Source organism: Piliocolobus tephrosceles, chromosome 1, assembly GCF_002776525.5.
Source record: "Piliocolobus tephrosceles isolate RC106 chromosome 1, ASM277652v3, whole genome shotgun sequence".
NCBI classification, from domain to species: Eukaryota; Metazoa; Chordata; class Mammalia; order Primates; family Cercopithecidae; genus Piliocolobus; species Piliocolobus tephrosceles.
The window spans coordinates 103,599,129-103,625,584 of record NC_045434.1 but is presented as its reverse complement, the minus strand read 5'-3'; the positions used below and the strand labels follow the sequence as shown (position 1 = coordinate 103,625,584).

The 26,456-nt window shown below is 34.3% G+C and overlaps 1 protein-coding gene across 6 annotated transcripts in view; it reads left to right on the top strand.

The window, feature by feature from the left end:
- The window catches only part of MAN1A2 (mannosidase alpha class 1A member 2), a 175,821-nt gene extending 150,844 nt beyond the window's left edge, over positions 1-24,977 (top strand). For all 6 annotated transcript variants that reach the window (XM_023222826.2, XM_023222829.1, XM_023222831.2 and 3 more), the window contains 2 exons: positions 1,218-1,333; positions 21,240-24,977. In XM_023222826.2, coding sequence (XP_023078594.1) covers positions 1,218-1,333; positions 21,240-21,372 — 249 coding nt within the window. In that variant the 3' untranslated portion in view covers positions 21,373-24,977. The remainder of the gene's footprint in view (positions 1-1,217; positions 1,334-21,239) is intronic.
- Positions 24,978-26,456: the final 1,479 nt, after the last annotated feature.

The window sequence follows — 26,456 nt, the reverse complement described above, 5'->3', positions numbered from 1 at the left end:
TACTTAAAACGTCTTGTATCCAAAATTTCTTTATAATGTATTAGAGAAAAGCACCAAACCCCTTAAACTTAGCTATAATCAAAATGGAGCTATAAAATGAACAGATTGATTAAACAAACACCTTTTTAATGTTAATTAGCTTTTCATAGGCAGGAGAAGCCCAGAAGAGTAAGAAAAGTAGCAAGACTAGAAACAATAAGCCATGACAGACAGCGATGATTAGTTAAGTACCCATGACTTCATTGGATGACCTCCCAGTGTTAGGTAGAATAGAAAAACAGAACCACATGTGCTTTCCGCTTTTCATGAATGGCTGAATTCTGGACTGTGCTGTACCTGCGTAAGCAGACTGGTTGCTTTGAATTAAAAAATAAGGTTGTGAATAGATTCCATTTGATTCAGTATATTTTATTTAGACATGCCCAAAGATGCAAAAAGAGGAAGAATTTTAACTCTCAGTCAAGCAGTAAAGCACAGTAGTTAATAATGTGGAGCAAATTACTCTATGTCTCAGTTTTCTCTGAAAAGTGAGGCTGTTAACCTCATAGAGTTGTGAAATTCAAATGTGACTATATTTAAAGCTCTTAGAACAGCTTGTAGTGCATAGTAAATAGCTTATAATTGTTAACTCTTTATACTGTAATTATTATTGTGGTAGGTGGGCTCTTTTTGCCAGTTGGTACCACCTGTAATGGCTAACTCTTAGGATTATGATAATGCAATGTCTGGCACATAGTATGTATTTAGTAAATATGATCTCTCACTGCTATTACTATAGAGTGCTCCTAAGTAATACTTTTTTAGCATGTTGTGGATTATTGTTTGTCCTTGGAAGTGGTAAAATTGCAATAAAAATTGTTAATCGAAACTGACCTCCATCTTGATTTGTCAGAACTAATGGACCTTTATTTTGCCAGACAGACCCCTCATTTCGAAAAAATAGCCTAAATTTGATTTCTAAGTTAGGAAAATATAAAATGTCTTAAAAAGATAAAAGGGTTTTGGAGAGAGAGAAGTTCTATGGGAAACATCCTATTTCTTGTATGAGTTAATTTTTCCAGTATGAGAATATTTCCTTTTGATAATATATTATTTTTAAGCCATCAAATTTTCATGCAAATCTTTATGAACTTTTGACTATTGTCCTTCAGAGTTTTGTTGTCCTTCAAAACTTGAAATTCTGTGGAATTGCTTATTTTGTCTGATCTCTTTCATAGGCCATTGAAAAGTATTGCCGAGTTAGTGGTGGATTTTCTGGAGTTAAAGATGTATATTCCTCTACTCCTACACATGATGATGTACAGCAGAGCTTTTTTCTTGCTGAAACATTAAAGTAAGTATATCGCTTTAAAAAAATGTTTAGACTAGACTGGTTTTGCTGTGTGATCACTAGATGATGAATTATGACTATGTGACAGGTTACACTAAATTTTATTGTAAATATCTTTTTATGTAATTGGATGTGTAAACTTTTTAGCTACATCTCAAGAATTACTTAGACTGTAAGGTAGGTATTTTATCCAAAAAGTACTTAGTACCTGTTAAAATTTTTTGTTCCTTGTTCTTTAATGTGCATTAAAATCACCTGGAAGTCTTCTTAATACACAGGTAACTAGGTCCACACCCACAAAGTTTCAGTAGATCTGGAGTTTAGGCTAAAATTTTGCATGTCTAACAAGCTTCCACGTGTTACTGATAATGCTGGTCCTGGGATCACAGCTGAGCTCCCTACTGTAGCTAATGAAATCTGTTAGGAATAATCATGCAGTTTTGATGGTACTAAATGATCATAGCCACTCATCCTCCTGATGAGGTTTACTGTAAAGATACACATAAAAGGAACAGTGGAAAAAAGTAGACAACTTTATTTTGGTCTTATACTCAAAACCCCAGGTAGAGCTCTCTGTAAGCAGACCAGGAAAAGATGGAGGCTGTAAATATGTCCACTTCTCTGAAGACTGACCAAATAAATATCTCTTTGTACTCTCTCTTAAATTTCTTATTTGTATTTCTTGCATATCTGTACATGAAAGCCTTGTAAACATTTTATTTTTTCAACAAATGTGTATTACCAGGCACTGTTCAAGACACTTGAGGATGTTTCAATAGGCAAGCAGGACAAAAATTCCTGCCTTCTGGATTTTACATTCTAGTATACTTACAGTTTACATTCTCATATATTACAATTAAAATGTACCTGTATCGAACTAAATTTTTAAATGTCTATCCTAAATGCTATCTTATTCTAATTTTTCTTTCATTACCCCTAGTACTGTTGTTTTCCTGTCTTTCTAGCTTATACATTATAGAATCATTTCTGCTTCCTCCTTTTAATATATTACCAGTTCTTTATGCTTCTTTCTGTTACTTTTTTTTTTTATTTTGCTTCCTCCTTTCCATTTCTACGATTGACCCTAATCCAGCCCCTTATTACTTCTGGGATGGTTTAGAACATCTGCCTGGTACTCAGTTTCCTACATCTAGATGTTTCTTATTCTGACTTATCCTGTGTGATTAGGCTTGAGACTGTATAAGTTGAAAGAGCACTGGACTAGAAAATAAAGCGACAGGAACTTTAGTTGTACACTAGCTACATCTAGCTGAATGAACATGTCAAAATAAAATTTCTTTGCTTTTGGTTTACATGTCTGTAAACTATGGAATTTGACCCAGATTATGTAGTATCTCCTGTTTTATTTTTTTCTTTTTTAACTTTAGAAAAACTGTAAGGATAATGATTATTTGTGTCTTTTCACCTAGTTTTGCCACATTTCCTTCTCTTTCTTTCAGCATACACTCACATATACACATAGTTTTATTTTTATTTTTTTTTTAGCTTTTCATTTTGCTGGACAAGTTGATAGTGACCAGCATTATGATATTTCAGCAGTAACTTTCAAGAAAAGGTGATTATCTTACATAATCACCATTCAGTTCTCACACTTATGAACCTTAATATTCACATAATATTGTTGTCTAATGTGTAGTCCCATTTTCAAATTTCTCCAATTGTTCCAGTAATGTACTTTTTTTTTTTGTTTAATACCAATTCAGGATCAGGTACGGGATCATTTGTTACTTTTGGTTGTCATGTCTCTAGTCTCCTTCAGCGCAGTTTTCCTGTTTTTCTTTTATCTTTTATGAAATTGACATTTTTAAAGTGTTCAGGCTAGTTGCTTTGAGGAATGTTCCCCATTTTAGATTTTTTTTCTAATTATTTCTCATGATCAGATTTAGGTTAAACATTTTCAGCATGAATATTATATTGATCTGTGTTCTTATCATTGCATCCCTTAAAGAGACACATAGCAGTTTAGCCCATTATTGGTGATTTTAGGTTTGAGCATAGGTTATATTTGATTATTGTCATGTAAACAATCTTTTTTCTTTTTGTAATTAATAACCTATCTGTGGAGTGATAATTTTGAGACTGTGTGCATATTCTTTTAATCCTATATTCTATTCTTAAACCAACCTAATGTATATTCAAATATTTACATATATATAAAGTTTGTTCTGTTGGATTTGTCTATTTTATATTTAATTGCTTCTGGCGGGAATGCCTTTATCCTTTCTATCAATTAATGCCTCTCATTTGTAATTTCAGTTCATATTTCACCTCTTGCAGACTGGCTTTCATAATTAATTCTCAAATCTCTCATCACTACAAACTTTAGCACTTTAGTACACGGCATAGGGCTGGAAATAGATGGTATGCTGCCTCATCCCCTTCGAGTACCTATATGGAATATCACCAGTTAATCTTGGTACTTTTCCTTGCCAAGTTCAGGCAGAATTCTTCTCAACACAGCAGTACGCTAGGTAACCAGTCAGGTAGGTAGGTAGGTAGGTAGATAGATAGATGGATGTTTGCTACAATTTTTGCCTTAAAAAAACATACATTTAGAGCAATAAAAGTGAAAAAGGTCAAACAAAAAGAAACATACAAATAATTATAACATCACCTAGGCTAAGAAAATTGTCACTGTTGAGCAGTACATTCAGCATTGCACTTCCTGGCAGCGAAAGCAAAAAGGAATCATTCTGCAGTGTCATTATCATTTTTGGGAGTTGAGGGAGCATATTACTTTGACAAATGAGACAGAATTTTTTATGTTGCTAAATTATAAAATGACTTAAATTGGATAACTCTATGAAAATATTGAGCTATTAAGTGAACCGTATGAAATTACCCTTTTAAAAAGGGTAATTTGAATATTGGCAATTTAATACAGTTCGACCTAATACATAATGGTAATGGTAAATATTTTGAAAATATTTATTTTGTTTGAAACAGTGATCTTAGAGAAGATACAAAAACACTCAAATCTGATTTACTCTTTATAAAAACTGTTGTAAAAATACAATTGAATAAAGTCATTTCTGTGAAGATATAAATTAATGGAGCTGTAGTCTTATTATAAAAATAGAGCTTAAAACTTTATAGAGGAATGAAGATAAGTATGATCCCTTAAATATTTCTCAAAGATCAGTTAACTTAAATAGGCTTTGTCAGAAGCTGTCAATTTAAGATTGTATATTCTACCAAATGCTGGGAATTTATTGGGAATTTATTGGGAATTCATTAAAAGGCAACAATCAATGTGTTTTAGCTACCAGAGATGGAAACTGATTGTCACAGCAGTGGCAAAGTTAAATGAAAAAGCCTGTATTCTTGACCTAAGTTGAGGGTCATTTTACCTTTTACATGTTGTCATAGGTGCTATACTATGGATTAGTTATTGCTATAGATATGCCTTTTTCCCCAGAAGAGGCCATGTCTCCTACTTTTTTTTATTTCCCTTAATAGTCCTTACTTCATTTATTAATATTTATCTAGCATATATACTGATGGCATAACAAAACCTATGTAATGAGGAAGGTCAGAGATAGATTCCTTCAAAGGTTCAAAAACTCTTATACTCTAGTACAGGAAATAAAACACATGCAATATGTACAACAAATTTTAAATACATTAAGTGCATAAGAGAAATATTAACAAAATGCAGAAGTCTTTTTAGAGAAGAGAGTTTGCTTAACCTGGAAAACCAGGGAAGATTTCCTGGAAGTAGTAGCATTTGAACCAGACTTGAAGGCAGAACTGGTATGCAGGGGAATAGCTGTAAGGTAGACCATGGCATATTAAGAATGAGATGAGAGCTCTAAAGGTAGATTGACAAACCTGAATATCTGATTAGATATAAGGAGTTTCAGTAAGAAGGAAGAATCAGAGTTAATATTAAAGTTTCCAGTGCCAACCTGCCTGCAGTTTCTAATCAGCCTTTTAAATATTAACAGTATTGACTTAGAAATGTTTATTGAACTATATAACATGTAAGATTTGGCATGTTTGTATATGTATGTTATACTTTGACTTTTAAAGTTTAACATATGAATATAACAAGGTAATTTAAGAAAATATCCAAAAATAGAAGGGTATGTTTCCAGCTTGAAGGAAACCATCAAGATCCCAGCATAGAAGATGAAAACAGACCCACACCAAGGCATAGCTCGTTGAATTTCAAAACCCCTGGGGTAAAGGAAAGATCTCAGCTTCCACAGGGAGAGAGAGTAGAATAAAGTCTCATTGATATGGATTCAGGGTGGCTTCATACTTCTCAAGAATAATCATGAAAGCTAGAAGCATTGGAGCAGTTGATTCATGAGAGAAAATTAATTCCAACTTAGAATTCTGGGTGTTTAGCCACATAAGGTATTGAAAATCCACTTCCAATCCTCTTTCTCAGTAAATTTTTGGAGGATATGCTCTATGAAAACTGGATATAAACCAAAAAAGAAGACTTGAATACAGGGAAGAAGTGAAAGGAAGATTAAGGAAATGATATATTGAGTTTGAGGAAGACAGAGGCTCTAGAGAAATTTCTTCAAGATTAAATTTATAGACTGTTTATATCTGAATATTTTGAGATGAGATTTAGACAGTTGGTGAAGATTTTAGGTGCATTATCACTAATAAATACAAGTCAGCTTGCTTTTTAAATAACGGGAGGAGTCGTGCAAGAAAGGAAAAGCCATGAATAGCTTTTAGTTAACATATGAACTTGTTTAAAGACACTTGGTTGGAGTCTTGATTGTTTTGTAAGAAGAGCTAAATGGTATTACTGCCCCCTCTCTTCAGCTGCAAGAAAGAGAAATATGTTCTTTGATAATGGCTTTTGTCCCTCCAAGGATTGTCTTATTCATTGGTTTCCGTGAAATAGCAGTTGGTCAAAAGTCTCTTAAGCTGAAAGAATTGCGAGAAAAGTAGCAGATAGAACACCAAGACTCCTAGGAGCAGTTCTCTAGCAGCAGCACTTGAGTTGTTTAATGAATGTCTCCCACATGGATTCTCTATAGTTCTATCACTTTATACCATTTACTGTCATAAGCCTCTTATCAAAAACTTTGAAGGAATGTATTATTTTATGTATGTACCTTAGTGTCTACACCCATTCACCTAGATCTTTGATTGAATTAGATTTTCATTACATCTTACCTCAATTCTGTTTCACATTTATTTGAAGATCTGATAAACTGAGAGAAGTACACATTTTGAGGATACATTTCAACCATTTTTTTCTGAGTTCATATATAATAGGCATTAGGCACCTCAGAAATCACAGGTTAGTTGGAAACATAGTCTTCTTAACAAATTTGTTATTAAAGGAAAGGGAAATAGCATAAAATTAAGATCAAATTTATCACCACAGTATGTCTACTTTCACTGGTATCAAAGTCTCTGGGGCAGAAATTATGTCTGTGTCTCTTGCTTGTGTGCTTTTTCCCTCCCTATCTCTTGAAATTCAGACTTTGAATATAGTAATAAAATTCTGGAAAGCTATATAAGAGTATGTCAATAATCTTAAATAATCAGAGTTATGAACAAAGACTTAGGTACAAAGATGTTTATTGCTGTTATAAAAATAAGAGTCATTATTTGTTCAATAATAGCTGAATGGTTAAATAAATTATGGCACATCCACAATAGTATCACGAAGCCAAAACAATTGCATTTTTATAGACTTTTCACAGTATAATATTAAGTGGGCTATTAAGTCCACATGTGCATATGTAACACATAGATGAACATGGTAATAGTATTTCAACAATATCAAAATGTGAACTGTAATTTAGCTTAATTGTAGTTATTTTAGCTTTTAAAATACTTTTTGTCTTTGCCTCTGTAAATATTTAAAGACATCTTTAAACATACTCTATTTTGAAAAAAATAGGAAGGCTGGATCCCTGCTAAGTACCAAAACTAATTTTCTGTAGAACAAAACCTTAAATATTAAAAAGAGAAATAAAACCATGAAACAATTGGAAATTTTTTCCAACCCTGGGGATGAAGATGGCATGATTCAAAACCCAGAAATCATTAAAGAAAAGAATGAAAATTTAATTACATAAAAATAAAAACGTCTGTACGAAAAAAGGAGCACTAAATAAAGTAAAAGACAGATGGCACACTGGGAAAACTTCTTAAAATTAGAAATTAAGAAAAAATACTAAGCCTACTAAAAAAAGTAGTAGCAGTTCTTAGAAAAGAAATGGCTATAAACACGTGAAGAATGCTTGATCCACTTGTAAGAAATGAATGAAATAATAGATCAGATACTATGTTTTATTTACTGTCACGCTGCTTAAGATTTAAAAGTTTGTGTTCTGTGTTGGCAAGGATGTAACAATCTAGTCACTTTCAAACACTCTAAGTGAGGGTACACTGGAAGTATATTCTTTTTTCGTTGTTGTTAAGGAAGCAGGGTCTACCCGTGGCCCGCGCCCCCACTTGGAAATATATTCTGAAAATATCCTTAAGTGCGTATTATCAGTACTTCATTTGTCCTGATAGTCTATATGAAATATTAATATCCTCAGTGCTTTAGTTTAGGGTTTTGAGTTAGAACAAGCATGCATGCAATCAACATGTTTGTTGATCTGTATATACATAACAGCATAGCACTTGTCATATTAAAATGAGTTGTGTAAACACTATAATGTGTGGCTCTATTACAGTGTGTAGCTCCTAAAAAATCAGGTTGTTTTTAATACAGCTTTTTTTGAATTATAAAAATAGTATGTGGATATTGCAAAATGAGTTAAATAGTATAGAACTGAAGAAATGACCAAATAAATAAATAAATAAGTTTCTTTGTGCCTCACATCCAGCCTCACTTCCCAAAGAGAATACTTATTAAATAGTTCTTGATACAGCCTTCTGGAAATTTTCTGGGTATATGCAAACATATAAAAATATATATAATATATATCCTTTACCATTTTTTCTCCATATGTAAGATTATATATAACTATTATTCTGAAACTTACATTTTCATCTTTTTATCTAGGAAAGGTTTCCATATTGGTATATATAAATCCACTGAGGAATGTTTTAATTTGTTCAATCAGTACCCTATTGTTAAATATAGAGGTTGGTTCTGTTTTTTTGCTCTTATAAACAGTGCTGCAGTGAACGTCCTTTTACATATATCTGTGCTCCCTTTGTGAAGATAAATGTTAGTTAGATTCCTAGAAGTAAAATGGATGGCTAGGGCAATGGCATGTGCATTTGATATAATTAAGCAAAATACGCTGAGAGAGCTAACTCTTCAGAAAACTCAGAGCGTTTTAGAAAATTAACTAATTAGAAATGGTTAAAATCAGATGGGTATTCTGAGAAGTATGGAAACATTTAGGCAGTACCTGATAGTGTGTAGTAAGATTTAAATGAACAAACCTTTTGTTTTAAGTAAATCTTAGACAACAGAGTAAATCACTTAAAACTTGTTTTCTGTAGGTTAAGAAAATAGATGAAAAGTCAAACAATCAGATTCTCAGGAAGTAAATGGAATGAAAGTTTCAGTGTTTGCTCACCCTTTTAAACTAGTGCTTTCTGGAATCCTTAATTCCACCTCTTTGTTCTTTATCAAGATGTGAGCTCTTTTTCTACTAAGTAAATAGTGATTAAAATATATAGACAATACAGTGTAATAATATATGAGACAATCTATCCAACAAATGTTTTTGTTGTTAAACGCCAGATGTGTGCCAGCTGTTTTGTATGCTAGGGCTATATCAGTGAATATAATAGAATAATCCTGACATAAAATAACTTATATCCTAAAAATTTCATTCATTCTCTCCCTAACTTGTAATTATGCTGTTTTGAGTGCCTGCCTATAAAAATATGCCCTATGTATTATCCGAACACTTCATTATTCTCTGTCCTCGTCCTCCTTTATTTTTCTTTGTAACACTATCATCATCTGTATTGGTCCATTCTCACACTGCTATAAAGAACTGCCCAAGACTGGGTAATTTATAAAGAAAAGAGGTTTAATTGACTCACTGCATAAGTAGGGAAGCCTCAGGAAACAAATCGTGGCAGAAGGGGAGGCAGACGTATCTTACATGGTGGCAGGAAAGAGAGAGCATGTGAAGGAGGAACTGTCAAACACTTATAAAACCATCAGATCTCATGAGAACTCACTCGTTATCACGAGAACAATATGGGGGAAACCAACCCCATGATCCAGTCACCTCCCACCATGTCCCTCCCTCTACATATGGGGATTATGGGGATTACAATTCCAGATGAGATTTGGGTGGGACACGGAACCAAACCATATCCCCATCTGACATAGGTGTGTGTTGTTCTTGTGTGGTAGAAATGCGGGTCTTGCTATGTTGCCCAGGTTGGTCTTGAACTGCTCGGCTCAAGCAGTCCTACTGCCTTAGCCTCCAAAGTGCTGGGATTACAGATGTGAGTCATCACGCTCAGCTTGGATGTTTTTTTTAAAAAAATCTATCTTCTTCCAGTAGAATGTAAGTTTCATAGCTGTAGGGAATTCTCCTTTTAACTATTATGATCTCCCTAGCACCTAGCACATGAAGCACTGAGTAAATATGTATTGAGTTTGTTGATAAAGTTTCAGTCTGTTAGGCAAGAAAAGAAGTTGGCCGTTTGCATCTTTACTCTGATCACTCTTTAGTTTTTAATTATATCATTTTATCAGTTCTGTTTAAGGCGTTACTTGATCATCCTGTATACAATTTCAAATTGTTCCCTTACTCCCTCTTATTTTTCCCTGCTTTGCTTTTCATCATAGCACCTATCTTCCAACACTGCACGTAATTTTCTTAAGCATTCCCCAATTAGAATACAAAGTACGTGAAGAGTTTACAGTATTTTTATATATTTGGGTTATTGTTTTATCCCCAGTATCTACAGTAGGGCCACACATATAATATGTATTTCAGTATTAAATGTTTGCTGAATAAAGGATTGAATCATTTGATTTCAAAGGAGACAGCTAAAAAACCCCAGCAATGTTATAAGATCTTGTATATAATAAGAGTAGGAGGGGGAAAGAGAAGAGAATAATAGACCTACTTTATTTTCTGGTTGGGGCTTAGAGCTTGATCTCAGAATTCACTTAGTGTTAGGAGGTAGCTGATAATGAGTAAAAGAATTGATAAAGCAAGAAGAAGGGACCCAAGGAAAAATGTGAAAGCTGAGGATGTCAAGGCTGTGGATTTGTTTTCAGTAGAAAGTCAAAGGTCCAGGTGCCCACATAAAGGAGAAAAGCAGAAACAGTACAAAGTAACTGTTGTTAGAAGTTACACGAAGTTGGTAACCTAGAAAAGTGGTTCTCAAACTTGAGAATCGTCATGAATCAGAATCACCTGGAAGCCTCTTAAAACGGGGTATGCTGGGCTCTGGACAGAGTTTCTGTTTAATAGGTCTAGAGTGAGGCCTAAGAATTTTCATTTTTAACAAGTTCCCAGGTGATGCTGATCCTGCTGGTCTGGGGGAATGACACTTTGAGAACCACTGATATCTGTGACCCAGTAAAACATTTATGGAGGCAATTAGGGATTAAGCAATTAACTATACTGGCAGAGAACCTAGCATAAAGTCAGGTGGGCAAGTCTTTGCTTAACTGCTATATTTTTGTAGTTCAGTCTCTTCAAATAGATATACTGGAAGACGAGGACCGTGGTCTTCACATTTTTAAGTGCCTCCTATGTCCTGTCACAGTGCAATGTAAACATTAGGCACTGGGACACACACACGTACGTGCGTGCACGCGTAAGAACACACAGAGTGAATTTCACTCGTACTATTTAAGCATCTTTCCAGTTTCAAAAGTTTAATCTTTGAAATATGTTTGCCAGTTTCTTTGCCAATTTATTTTGCTACAGTAGAGGGAGCTACAACCCAAATTTTACTTATGTAGCAGTAACACATGATAAGGCTATCCTTTTCCATCCTTGTTCATTAGTCTTTTTTAAAAAACTTTTAAAATCAGCTTTATTGAAATATGTTAAGTGTACAGTTTACTGCATTTTGGCAAATGTTTAAGCCTTGGTAAACATCAGCCTTAGTTGATACATGGAACACTTCCATTCTAATTTGGCAGTCAGTTCTACCCACCCCCAAATTCTTACCTGTTTTCTGTCACTATAGGTTGCTGCTTGTAGAATTTAATATAATTTGATTCATGCAGTATTAGGGAAGAGGTAAAGGATAATCATTGTTTAAGGGGTATAGAGTTTGAGTTTTATAAGGTGAACAATGTAAATATACTCAACACTACTGAACTGTACACTTTAAAATGGTTGGTAAATTTTTTGTTACGTGGCTTTTACCGCAATAACATTTATGTCTGGCTTTTATTGCATATTGCTTTTTAGGTTAATCCATGTTGCATTTATCAATAGTTCATTCCTTTCTATTAATGAGTATTATGCTCTTGTTTGGATATACTACATTTTATTTGTCCATTCACTTTTTGATGGTCCATTAATCATATGTTTTTGAAAGAAATCAGAAAAAAAGAATTGTTTACCATTTGACTACACTTAATCTTGCTCTTAATTTTTTCTTTCCAGTAATTTTCAAATTCATCTGTTAAAAGTAATTTCATCTAATTTACTGTTATTAAATAAATAAATATTATAAAATAATTTGCTATTTATTAAAATTCTAAATGTTTTTAATCTAGTGCTTCGAAAATCAGAAATGTAGGAGCTAAAATTTGTGGCAACAATTTTTCTCTCAAAACTCAGGTAAATATTGTTGCCTGCAGTTTATTGCCCTAAGTTTGTCCTGGTTTTTAAAAAATGTCATTGCCTTCTAGTTCTTCCTTTGCAGACAATTTTACTAAGCAAGTTATTCTTGATTCTTAGTTTAGTTTGCTAACTTAGCTACTTTTTCTAAAGGAATGTATTGTCGTATTGTAAAGAAAGCTAGTAGTAAATGAATAGAGTAATAGATTTGTGATACCAACTTGATACCAATTCGTGATACCAATTTACTTCTAGGAGGTTAAGTATATGTGTACTTCACTGTAAAATTCTTCCAACATTTCTATGTTTGAAAGTTTTACAGGCTGGGCGTGGTGGCTCATGCCTGTAATCCCAGCACTTTGGGAGGCTGAGGCGGGTAGATCACCTGAGTTCAGGAGTTTGAGACGAGCCTGGCCAACATGGTGAAAACCCATCTCTACTAAAAATACAAAATTAGCCAGGCATGGTGGTACACAGCTGTAATCTCAGCTACTTAGGAGACTGAGACAGGAGAATCGCTTGAACCTGGGAGGCAGAGGTTGTAGTGAGCCGAGATCGTGCCACTGCACTCCAGCCTGGGCAACAGAGCAAGACTCCATCTCAAAAAAAAGTAAGAAAGTTTTATAAAATATTGGGGCCAAAGGGAGGGGAAAACTAGTAAATTATCCAGAATAGGTATTGGTACTAATGTTATTGTCGTAACCTCTCATAGTTTTAATTCTCTTTTTTACTACTACTGTTATCTTCCTTTGCTTATGAAGTTATTCTCAGTATAAGCAAATGAATGCATAGTTAGCTAGCTATCAGACTATTAAAGCAAATTCCCTGCGCAAGGTTTTGAAGTAAGTTCAAAGACAACTCTGATAGTGGCTTTGTCCATAAAACATCAGTAGTAGTATAATTTTTTAATTTCTAAGCAAAAGTGCTAAGTAATATATTTTGGAGAGGGAGAGAATCAGTGGGATCATTGAGGGTGAGGATTCTCAGATAAGGGGAAAAAAAAGTTAGAGAAGACTGAAAAACAAAGCCACTGTTTCCTTTCGTTTATCTTTTGTCTTGTCTGTAACTGGATCTTGAAGTTAGCCTCCTACCGTGAGAGAACTATTTTTCCAGCTGGATGAAAAAAGTAACACCAGGCCCCCTATTCTGCTGTTTTCTGCTCACTTACTCCTGGAGAAAAACTAAGTCAAATCAATATGTACTTATTAAATACCTGCTTTCTCAGAGTTGTGTTATTTGAGAATTAAAGTATATGAAACATATACTCCACCCGTAAAGAGCTTGGAGTCTAGTTTAGAAATCTCTTAACCTTTAGGCATGGACAAATTTAATGAAAGTATGAAGTATATGCAGTTGGCCCTCCATATCCATGGGTTCATGGATTCAAGCAACCATGGATTGAAGATACAGTTTTTTAAAAATTGCATCTGCATTGAGCATGTGTAGACCTTTTTCTTGTCATTATTCCCTAGGCAATATAATATAGCAACTATTTACATAGATTTAAAGTGTATGGCAGCACGTGCATTGGTTATATGAATATATGATACCATTTGATATCAAGGATTTGAGCATTCAACGATTTTTATATCTGCGAGAGGTTCTGGAACCAATCCCCCATAGATACTGAGGGACAACTGTATTTGGTGCTAAATAGAAAATAAATGTTTTAGAAATTCAGAGAAGGAAATTTTGGTTCAGGCTAGAGTAGTCATGAAGAAAGACTAAAATGATGCTGAATTAGTAAGATGTTAATAGGTGAGGTAAAACAGAAAGTAGCTTTGTGGAAAGAATGATTCAGCCTGAAAAAATACCTTTAGAAAAATGCTGAAGAAACTAGACCAACTAAAGTACATTCACTAGGAGAAGTAGTAGGAAATAGAGTTCTTGAATCAAAATCAGGGAAGCAGCAGGGATGACCCTTGAGGACATTATGCTAAGTGAAATAAGTCAGACATAAAAAGACAAATATGGGGTGATTCCACTTCTTTGAGGTCCCTAAAGTAGTCACATTTATGGAAGCACAGTAGAATGGTGGTTACCAGGGACTTGGGGAGGGGGATGGAAATTAGTTTTAGTTTTGCAAAGAACAGCGTGAATATACTTAACACTACTGAACTATATGCTGAAAAATGGTTAAGATTGTAAATTTATGTCACGTGTTTATTATCACAATAAAAAAATAAGGAAAGCAATGGCATGCTAGAAAGGGAATTATAAGATAAAATACAAATCACTCGTACTTTAACTCCAACCTCCTTTCCTCTAACCCCTTTAGTCCAACTTTTCCCTTCTTTAAAATTATCTTTCTCCTATCCCACTGTTTCCCTCCATTATTCCTAAAATATTAATATTGATTGCAAAATCGCATTTGAAATAGTACCTTGCTATATAATTTATTTGGATTCTTGCAGTAATTTAAAATAACAAATTATATTCCAGGTAAACAGTTATGGCTAAGATAAAACTAGAACCCCAAAGGAAGAAAAGTAACTTGTGAAATTACTACTACAAATGCAGTTGTACTGAAGAAAATATAGATGTATTTAATGTCCATTTTCACAAAATTCTAGGAAGTCATGGTATGAAGACAGAAAGGAACTAGTCATCATGAAGAATCGGAAAGGATTTCTAAAAGCAAGTTCTTGCTGGACCATCTAATGTTCTTTTTGGGTTGGACTAATAATACACATGAGGGTTGGGGATTCCATGAACATAATTACATGGCATTCAGCAAATTGTTTGACACAGTCTCTCAAAATGGATGAGTGGAACTTCTGCTTTCTCTAAAGATGGAACCAGATTTACCCTTCTGCCTGAAATAAATGACAAAATATATATGAAACAATGGTTTTGAAATACCAGACAGGAGGCAAGGAAGGACAGTAATCTTTGAGAGATAGGAAACAAATGAAGTGAGCCCTGTGATTGCCCCAGCTGACGGTCTTGATAGAGTTTCCAGGACATAGTACAGGGAGGGGACTTGAGACAAAGCCCAGCACACTCCCTAAGGAGATGAAGCTGTGAGTGTGGTGAAACTAAGATAGCTAGAATTCACAGGACAGTACCAGAGAGGAGAGAGCTGCAGAGAGAAATAACCAGGGGAACCCACTGGAGCATTCAGCAGAGTGCTGATCATCACATGCATGTGAAGAACCTACCTGAGATGAGGGAAATAATCATCCTAGAGGATTAAAGGCAGCAGTTTCTGGCACTCACATAGGGCCATGTAGGGTTGCAGGAACAGTGCCTGTTACCAGCAACCAGACTGGAAAAATTTGTCATTCAAGTGGCACTGAGTAGAGTGAGTACTCAGGAAGGTTCTGCCTGAATAGTGGGGAATAACCGGCTGCTTTGGACCTATGTAGCAAATAATGAAAGCAAGACCTGAAAGGATCAAACTGTTTCTAAGTGATGTAACTACATCCCTGAACAAACCTGAAGATTTATATAAAGGAATATAAAAATAACTACCATGTAACAATGTAAAATCCGTAATGTCTAGCATCTAGTCAAAGTTTACCATGTATGCCAAGAGGCAGTACAATGTGATCAATAATTATGAAAATAAAACAAACTTAGAACTGATAAAGATGTTAGAATTAGTAGACAATGACAATTAAAATATTTATAACTATGTTCCCTCTATTCAAAAAGTTAAGTAGAGACCTAGAAGATACAAAAACCCAAATCAAACTTCTCTAAATGAAAACTGTAATGTTTGAGTTGAAAAATATACCAGATGAGATTATTAGCATGTTAGACATCGCAGAAGTAAAAATCAGTGAACTTGAAGACTTAGCAATGAAACTATCCAAAATAAAACAAGAGCAAAAAATAAGAATCTTATAAAAATAGAGATCAGTGAGCTATGAGACAACTTACAGTGGCGTAAAATACATGAAATTAGAATCTCCAAAGAAGAGGACACAAGAAGGTGGACCCAAAAAAAACCCTTTTTTTAAAAGAAATAATGGCAAAAATCTTTCCAAACTTGATGTAAACTATACACCCACAGATCCAAGAAGCTAAACAAACTCCAAGCACAAGAAACATGAATGAAGAAAACTTCACCAAGACACATTATAATCAAATTGATCAAAACCAGGGTAAAGAAAAAAATCTTTAAAGCAACCAGAGGAGAAAGACAAATTAGGTAAAAAGGAGCAAATATAAAAATGGCAACAAGAATAAACCACGAAAGTTTAAACCTTCAATATAGGAAATTGAAAGACTTAAAGTAATTTTACAGAGGATCTTTATATCATGACAGCTCATGAATTTCATAAAAATAAAAAGATTTGCTGCTGAAGATTGACTTCAAATTCTGAAAAAGCAAGAGTTTACTATAAAACAATGACAAAAACCTATTATAAAGAAGCCCATCTGATTACCCAGTGAAAATGCATAATTTAAAAAAACCCAAAAAGTGCCAATATGAACTATCTAAGAATAAAAGAAAACTTGTTATTTAGCAGCACATATACTTTGGCAATGAATACTGGAGAAAAGATAAAACTATTTTTACTTTTCACATTATTCTTGGAAAATCACTGTTTAAATCCCTTTTATAAGTACATATTCACTAATAAAAACATGGTAGCAGAAAGGGATGCAGTATATTTTGAATGGTATATGTTTTCTTTTATGATGAAATGTTATGGATGACCCACATCTTTTATGAGGTGAAACCATTCTGTAAAAATATTAGCAGAAGAAAGTAAAATTGATTAAAAAGTAAAGAAAAAATTTTTAAAAGAATGACAGTTACTTTAAACTTTAAAACAACAGCAGTCAAAAGAGACAGAGGGACATTATATAATGATAAAAGGTCTTGTCCAACAGGAAAATATCACAGTCCTAAACATATATGTACCTAACACTGGAGCTCCCAAACTTATAAAACAATTACTGATAGACCTAATAAATCAGATGGACAGCAACACAACAATAACAGGGGACTTCAGTACTCCACTGACAGCACTAGACAGGTCAACAAGACAGAAAGTCAACAAAGAAACAATGGATTTAAGCTATACCCTGGAACAAATAGACTTAGCAGATATATACAGAACATTCCATCCAACAACTGCGGAATACAGATTCTATTCAACAGCACATGGAACTTTCTCCAAGATGGACCATATGATAAGCCATAAACCGAGCCTTAATAGGTTTAAGAAATTTGAAATTACATCAAGGAATAAAACTGGAAAGCAACTCCAAAAGGAACCTTCAAAACCATGCAAATACATAGAAATTAAATAACCTGCTCCTGAATGAGCATTGAGTCAAAAACGAAATCAAGATGGAAATTAAAAAATTCTTCAAATTGAACGACAGTAATGACACAACCTATCAAAACCTCTGGGATACAGCAAAGGCAGTGCTGAGAGGAAAGTTCACAGCCCTAAATGCCTACATCAGAAAGACCGAAAGAGCTCTAACTGACATTCTAAGACCACACCTCAAAGAACTAGAGAAACAAGAACCAACCAAACCCGAACCTAACAGAAGAAAGGAAATAACCAAGATCAGAGCAGAACTAAATGAAATTGAAACAAACAAACAAACAAACAAACAAAAAATGCAAAAGATGAATGAAACAAAAAGCTGGTTCTTTGAGAAGATAAAATTGATAGACTGTTAGCAAGATTAACCAAGAAAAGAAAGAAAATTCAATTAATCTCATTAAGAAACAAAACAGGAGATATTACAACTGACACCACTGAAATACAAAACATCATTCAAGGCTGCTATGAACACCTTTACACATAAACTAGAAAACCTAGAAGAGGTGGATAAATTCATGGAAAAATACAACCCTCCTAGCTTAAATCAGGAAGAATTAGATACCCTGAACAGATCAATAGAGAAGCAGCGAGATTACAATGGTAATTTTAAAATTACCAACAAAAAAAAAGTCCAGGAACAGATGGATTCACAGCAGAATTATATCAGACATTCAAAGAATTGGTACCAATCCTTTGACACTATTATAGAGGAAGAAGTAACCCTCCGTAATTCATTCTATGAAGCCAGCATCACCCTAATACCAAAACCAGGAAAGGACATATCCAAAAAAGAAAACTACAGACTGATATTCTTGATGAACCTAGATGCCAAAATCCTTTACAAAATACTAGCTAACCAAATCCAACAACATATCAGAAAGATAATCCATCATAATCAAGTGAGTTTCATACAAGGGATGCAGGGATGGTTTAACATATGCAAGTCAATAAATGTGATGCCCTACGTAAACAGAACTAAAAATCACATGATCATCTCAGTAGATTCAGCATTTGGCAAAATCCAGCATCCCTTTATAATTAAAACTCTCAGCAAAATTGGCATACAAGGGACATACCTCAATGTAATAAAAGCCATCTGTGACAAACCCACAGCAAACATAATACTGAATGGGGAAAAGTTGAAAAGCATTCCCTCTGAGAACTGGAACAAAACAAGGATGCCCACTCTCACCACTCCTCTTCAACATAGTTCTGGAAGTCTTAGCCAGAGCAATCAGACAAGAGAAAGAAAGGGCATATAAATCGATAAAGAGGAAGTCAAACTGTCACTGTTTGCTGATGATATGATCATTTACCTTGAAAACCCTAAAGACTCCTCCAGAAAAAGCTCCTAGAACTGATAAAATAATTCAGGAAAGTTTCCAGATACAAAATTAATGTACACAAATCAGTAGCTCTTTTATACAACAACAGTGACCAAGTGGAGAATCAAATCAAGAACTCAACCCCCTTTACAATAGCTGCAAAAAATGAAATAAAATAAAACACTTAGGAATATACCTAACCAAGGAGGCAAAAGACCTTTACAAGGAAAACTACAAAACATGCTGAGAGAAGTCATAGACAACCCAAACAGATGGAAACATATCCCATGCTCATGGATGAGTATAATGAATGTTGTGAAAATGACCATACTGCCAAAAGCAATCTACAAATTCAATGCAATTCCCATCAAAATACCACCATCATTCTTCACAGAACTAGAAAAAACATGCTAAAATTCATATGGAACCAAAAAAAGAGCCCACAGAGCCAGAGTAAGACTAAGCAAAAATAACACATCTGGAGGCATCACACTACCTGCTTTCAGACTATACCTCAGGCCATAGTCACCAAAACAGCATGGTACTGGTATAAAAATAGGCACATAGACCAATGGAACAGAACAGACCAGAAATAAAGCCAAATAATTACAGCCAACTGATCTTTGATAAAGCAAACAAAAACATAAAGTGGGGAAAAGACATCTTTTCAACAAATGGTGCTGTAATAATTGACTCGCCACATGTAGAAGAATGAAACTGGATCCTCATCTCTCACTTTATACAAAAATCAACCCAAGATGGATTAAGGACTTTCACACCTGAAACGATAAAAATTCTAGAAGATAACATTGGAAAAACTCTTGTAGACATTGACTTAGGCAAGGATTTCATGACCAAGAACCCAAAAGCGAATGCAACAAAAACAAATATAAATAGCTGGGACTTAATTAAACTAAAGAGCTTTTGCACGGCAAAAGGAACAGTCAGCAGAGTAAACAGACAACCCACAGAGCGGGACAAAATCTTAACAATCTATACATCTGACAGAGGACTAATATCCAGAATCTGCACCAAACTCAAATCAGTAAGAAACAATTTCATCAGAAAGTGGGCTAAGGACATGAATATACAGTTCTCAGAATAAGATGTACAAGTGGCCCACAAACATGAAAAAATGCTCAACATCACTAATGATCAGGGAAATACAAATCAAAACCACATTGCGATACCACCTTACACCTGCAAGAATGGCCATAATCAAAAAATCAAAAATACCATATGTGGGCGTGGATGCAGTGATCAGGGAACACTTCTGCACTACTGGTGGGAATGTAAACTAGCACAACCACTATGGAAAACAGTGTGGAGATTCCTTAAAGAACTATCTTTTAACTTCTAAAAGTAGAACTACTATTTGATCCAGCAATCCCACTAGTGGGTATCTACCCAGAGGAAAAGAAGTCTTTATACAAAAAAGATACTTGTACATGCATGTTTATAGCAGCACAGTTCACAATTGCAAAATCATGGAACCAACCCAAATGCCCATTAATCAATGAGTGGATAAAGAAACTGTGGTATATTTATGTGATGGAATACTACTCAGCTATAAAAAGGAACCAGTTAATAGCATTTGCAGTGACCTGGATGAGATTGGAAACTATTATTCTAGGTGAAGTAAATTCAGGAATGGAAAAACCAAAGATCGTGTGTTCTCACTGATATGTGGGAGCTAAGCTATGAGGACACAAAGGCATGAGAATGATACAGTGGACTTTGGGGGCTTTGGGGGAAGAGTGGGAGGGTTGCGAGGGATAAAAGACTACAAATATGAGGCAGTATGTACTGCTCAGGTTATGAGTGCACCAAAATCTCTCAAATCACCAGTAAAGAACTTACTCATGTAACCAAATGCCACCTGTACCCCAATAACTTAGAGAAAAAAAATGAATGACAGCAGAGTCCTCATCAGAACAAATATTCCTCCTGCACATAGATAGAACTAAACAAGATTTTGACAAACCAAACAACAAATTAAATAGATAATATGTTATGACTAAATGGGTATATCCCAGGTGTGGAGGGTTGATTTAACGTTTGAAAATCAATCAATTAACTAAAAAAGACCACCTCAGTAGACACAGAAAAATTCTTTGGCAAAATCCAACACCCATTTCTGATAAAAACTCTCAGCAAACTAGGAATAGAAGGAAACTTCTTAACCTGATAAGGGCATATATGAAAAACCTACAGCTAACATCATATTGGAAAATTGAATGTGTTACTCTTAAGATTAGGAACAAGACAAAGGTGTCTGCTCTCTTCACCATGCCTGGCCGGAATTTTTTTTTAAACTGTTTTATTTCAGCAGGTCTAGTTGTTCATCTTACTGGATTTCTTATACACTGTTCTGAAACCTCTTGTCTTTGTGTTTAGATCATTTGGGTGACTGAGGTTTATTTCTGTGATGTTTTTCATCAAAGCTGCTCAAAATAGTTTGCTGGTTTTCTCTGCCATTATGGGTGAGCTCACTTCATGTTCTTGTTGAATTCTAACTGAAGCTCATTTCTCCCCTTTTTATTTTCAGATATTTGTATCTGCTGTTCTCCGGTGATGACCTTTTACCTTTAGACCACTGGGTGTTTAATACAGAGGCTCACCCTCTGCCTGTGTTACATTTAGCCAACACCACACTTTCAGGTAATCCTGCTGTTCGATGAAAGCAGTTCCAGAAGGACCATTCTCACCTGTGTTTTGTTTACATGGACCACTACAGAAATTAGTTTGGAGAGGCGGCTTTTGAAAACCTGGACCTCTATGTCAACATGACAGGGTGAAACTATTCCCCCTAAGACTTTTCAACTTGTAGATACGTCAACTTTGAAATTATTCCATTTTATACCTGACCAAAACATGTTCTGGTATATGTAGGACAGAGACCTGGATGTGCTTTGATCGTTAATGAGGTGATCACATGAGAAATGTTGCCTGTTACTACTGTATTGTTTTTAGAGTCCTGAAGTCTGGAGGCTAGACTTCCTGAAAGCAAGCCAAGAATATAGAGCACCTTGCAGGAGTTCAAGATGGCCTTTGGAACCAATTATATATTTGTTTCCTCCTACAGTGGAGCAACATTCAAATCAAATCTTTACATATTGCTTATCACTTTTTCTCCATTTTAATAATGGAATGAACTGAAATAAACAAGAATGAAAGAATAGTATAATTGTATCAGTAACAAGAAGACTCAAAAAAGAAATAGGAGTACCTAACCCTATCTGAATTTTCAAGTTCCCCATTGGATGACCAGACTGGCAACCATTTCAAATCCCAATCTATTTCATTGAAATTTCTTGGTTAAGTTTAATTTTCTCTGGGGGCATGATCTCACAAAGAATACTCAAATCTTTTTCTTCATATGGAATCACCGAAACTGCTGTTTATCATAATCACCACTTATGAGCCTGGGTTTGGGATTTTTTGCATGTAGTTCAGTCCACGGTTAGTAGCGTGACAGAAAGTGGGAAGATGCCGCACTTTGTTGCCTTGAAACCTATTCTAAGAGCAATCCTTGGTTTTGTTGGTACTTTATTTTTCCAGACCAACACATCTACCAAGTAAATTTTATTCACTTTAATTTCATAATAAAGTTAGTAGATCACTCAACTTACAACTTTATTTATGTGGCTTGGCAAAATTCACTATACTATTAGACAGCTCTAAATTTGCCTTGATAAGCTAAATAAGTTACTTTTATAACTTATTAAAGCAAAACAAACCCAGTGAAACTTTCTTAAATATTCTTTCTGGAATAGGGATAGGGGATCTTTTATTTATAATCTCATCAGATGAGTGAGTTGTTCACAGATATTTTATGTATTTTAATTTTCTCCAAGAATATTACAGAATTCCAAAGAATCAGAATAGTTTCAGAACAATTTTCAGTGTTAAAAAAGAATGGTGTTATTACACTAAAATTGGAACACCTCTAAGGGACTTTATCTTATTATCAGTAGGTTTTGCATTGATATTTCTTTTTAAGTAAACTACAAGTTCTTTATATTTCAGCAAAAACAACTTAAATTTTATCAGGAACTATAAGATAAATATCTAGTGCTTAATAAATTTTCTGGCCTTAAATTTATGTGACAGTGCAAGATACTTTTTTGCTCTTTTCATTTAATATAGACATCTTCCATTGACATTAATAAAAGTTAGAAACAGTATAATGAGTATAATATTTACTCTGAATTTGAAGATTTCATGAAACAAAGTTCGTACAAGAAGCCCACCTTGGAATTCTGAAGGCTTATTTCCTTGTTTGATAGCTTTTCTTTTTAACTTAGCTTTTAAGTTGGGAAAAGATTTAATTAATTAATATAATATTTTCTAAGGTTGATAACCTTACACCACAAATCATTAATTTTGACAGTTCTGCTGATGATCCGTAAATGATAACCACTGCAGAAGTTTTCAGTATACATAGAAAATAAAGATGCAGGGCCAGTTACAATAGTCCTTAAGAGAGTTAAATTATAGCACATGTTTTGACATTGTAATATCTTTTACTACTTGAACATTTAAATTTCTAAATGAGAAAGGTATATATATATATTACTATAACTGTAGAAGGGAAAAGGGAAAGTATTTGGTTCTAAAAAATGTTAGCCTTCCTCATAAAAGTAGCACAAGCCCACTTAGGAATCCCTGAGAAAAAGTGAAAAACTTGAGTTGGCCAAGACCCAGAGTGGCCGCGCAGATGGCAATGAACTCTCTGAATTCTCTTTCACCTTGTTTAGAAGAATGCAGAGTAAAGGGACCTTCTTGGTTCCGCAGGAACTTCTCAAGGGATAAGGAGACAGAACCCCTACTCCCAAGTGCTCTATTTGTATTACCCACATGACTGAAGCTTAAGAGAAGGCAGGGAAGTATGCCAGCAGAGCCAGTTCGGGTACAAAGAAAGAATTTGACAGGGACAATGGAAGGGTCTTCTTCACCACTCCCTACCTTCTGTGTGATGGAAAGACTAGAGCTTATAAAATTACTTCCATTTTTTTTTAAACCTCCTGAATACCAAAGGCAATTAAAGTCAGCTACAAATGACTTGCCAGTGTCATGTTTTATTTTTGTTACAGATTTTTAAATTATTTCCTTCAAGATCAATTCTTATCCATATAATGCTTAGCTTCCAAGAATGTTCTTTCCTTTCTTCTGTCTTTTACAGCTCTTTGCATTTTTTAGACCTTAATACTCAGGTTAAATATTCATTGCATTTGTAAGACCTTCTGCAAAAAGCCCAGAAATGGTCCTTTCCAGGTGCCTCTTCAAAGAGCTGACACCTTACCTTGTGCCTTTGGCACACATGTGCAGAATAGATAGATCAGTTGGTGCATAATAGAAAAAACAGGAATTTTGAACACTCTTCTTCCTTCTACATTTATTTCTCTTCATTTTAGAATCACACTTTTTATGTTAACCCAGATTTATTATTATTATTATTATTATTATTATTCAACCAGTATTAAGTTGTTAAAACCAAGAGAATGGGGCCCTAACCAAAAAGAAGTCTCAAGTCGAAAAATAAGTCCCCAGTCAGGTGGTTCTTACTTTTTTGTGGGTTGCACATTTTATGTCTCTCTAACATCAACGTATTCCTGACTTTCAAGCAGATGTTTATATGTAAAATAAAACCTGGGTATTGAAAGGAAATGTGTTCTTTTTATGGAGTATTGACCCTGATTCTCTATGATGTCATATAGGGCAACTCAGGGCTATACTTGCTAGATTTTAACCAAGCAGTTTGGAATCTTAATCATCATCCTCTCATCTTCTCCGCTCTCCATTGCCAAAGTCTTTGTCAAAACTCCAAATTTGTTGATAAAAGATTGTGTTTGCCTTTCTCATTATAATGCAGTTTCTCCTTAAGCCTGGAGTTTTTTTAATGAGTGCATGAGTAAATGAGAGAATGCGTGAACGAACATTTATGAGGTATCTAATATGTGCCAAGCATTGTGCCTGGCACTTTCAATCATTAGAATGTTTTATGTGATTCCACAGCATTTTCTGTATGAGAGTAGCTCACATTTTAAACGTTTCCAATATGAATCGTGTTACAAAATTCTTAATTTTGTATTTCATATAAAGAGGAAAAAGAAAAGGTTTATAATATATTTTAAAACAATGTGTTATTATATAATACTAACAACTATAATTGTAGTTAATAAGTAAAATCTCTTGAAAATGTCAAAGAAATACTTGATTTCTGATGCAACTTTGACTAAAATATTTACTTTAGAAATAAAAACATTCTTATTTTGCTATATCACTTTAATTGCATAATTAAAAAGCAGTGTTTTATAGAAATGCTGGTTATTTTATATTCAAAAAGATTTTGTCACATAATTCATGGGTAAAATTTGCAATTGTAAATTGTCTTTCCTCTGGTATGGGCCCTATTAATAGTCCCATGCTGTTAAATATAAAGAAAAATATACTAAAATATTCAGGGTTCCAAATAACAGTTCCTAGTAGTAATCTTTTGAGTTATTTTTCTTTAGGTTTCCTTATACTCAAATTGGCTAGCTCCTATGTTTTCCTCTCTCTCTCTCTATTACATATATATGATCAAGATCTATATATGTATATAAATACAATTATACACAGATAAATTTTTAATACTTTTTGTTAATTAACAGTTGGAAACTGGTTTTGGCTGCACTAATAAGCAGAATTTAGAGTAACTATATACGATACGGAGATATTTTAATCCATTTATTCTGGCTCAAGAACACGAATAAAGATGATTTTCTGTTACTTTAGCTCATTCAGAGCATGATGGACATCCTCTTTTTGATCTAGAACTGGTCAGCAAGCTTCCAGATAATATTTTAGGCTATGGGAGCTATACAGTCTCTCTTATTACTCATTTCTGCTGTTGAATTGTCAAAAACAGGTATAGATACCATGTAAAGAATGGGCATAGCTATGTTCCAGGAAAACTTTATTTACAAAAGCAGATGGAGGGCTGGATTTGGTCAGTGGGTCATAGTTAGTGACCCCGATCCCAAGTTTATTTTGTGTTAGACCCTCTAACCTTTGATCTGCATCTTTTCTCTCTGTTTTGATTTATGTAATTCATTTTTAAATCAAAATGATGTGCGTATGTATGATTGTGTGTACCTGTATAACCTAAAGCTATTTATTTTGTTATCTTGAAAGTAGATACACTCTTCCTGGAGTCTGTTCAGGTTTCAGGACGATTGACTATAATGAAAGAGGCAGAATGGGGGTAAGGGAAGATGGGTATGCTATCAGCCATTATCTTCGCCTTGACATTTAATGCCATAATTTCAGATTCTCTATGTAAAATGAAGGTCTGTGTATTGTCAAAATACTATATTCTCCAAGTTCTCATGCTCATTGACCCTCATTGACCAGGATTCTGGATTGCTGGAGCTGCAGAAATTCATCCACTTGGGTACTCTTAGAGCTCTACAACAAGAATATGATAGAATGTCTGATCTTTGTGCTGCAGAAAGCAAACTTTTGAAGAATTCTAAGCAACAGAAAATGGGTTATGTGACTCATTTGCTATTTGGCAGCCACTATTCCTTTTTTAGACTGCAGAATGGTACTGCCCCTGTTACCTCTAGAATAGCCTGAGTCTGAGGAGTGCAGAGAAAAGGTGTATCCAAAAGGAGAATCCGTTTCTCTTGTGTAACTCTCCTCAATTCCTTTACAAGTCAGTAGCATTATTTCAGAATGTCTATATGCATCATTTTCAACTAAAGCATACCTCATCCTT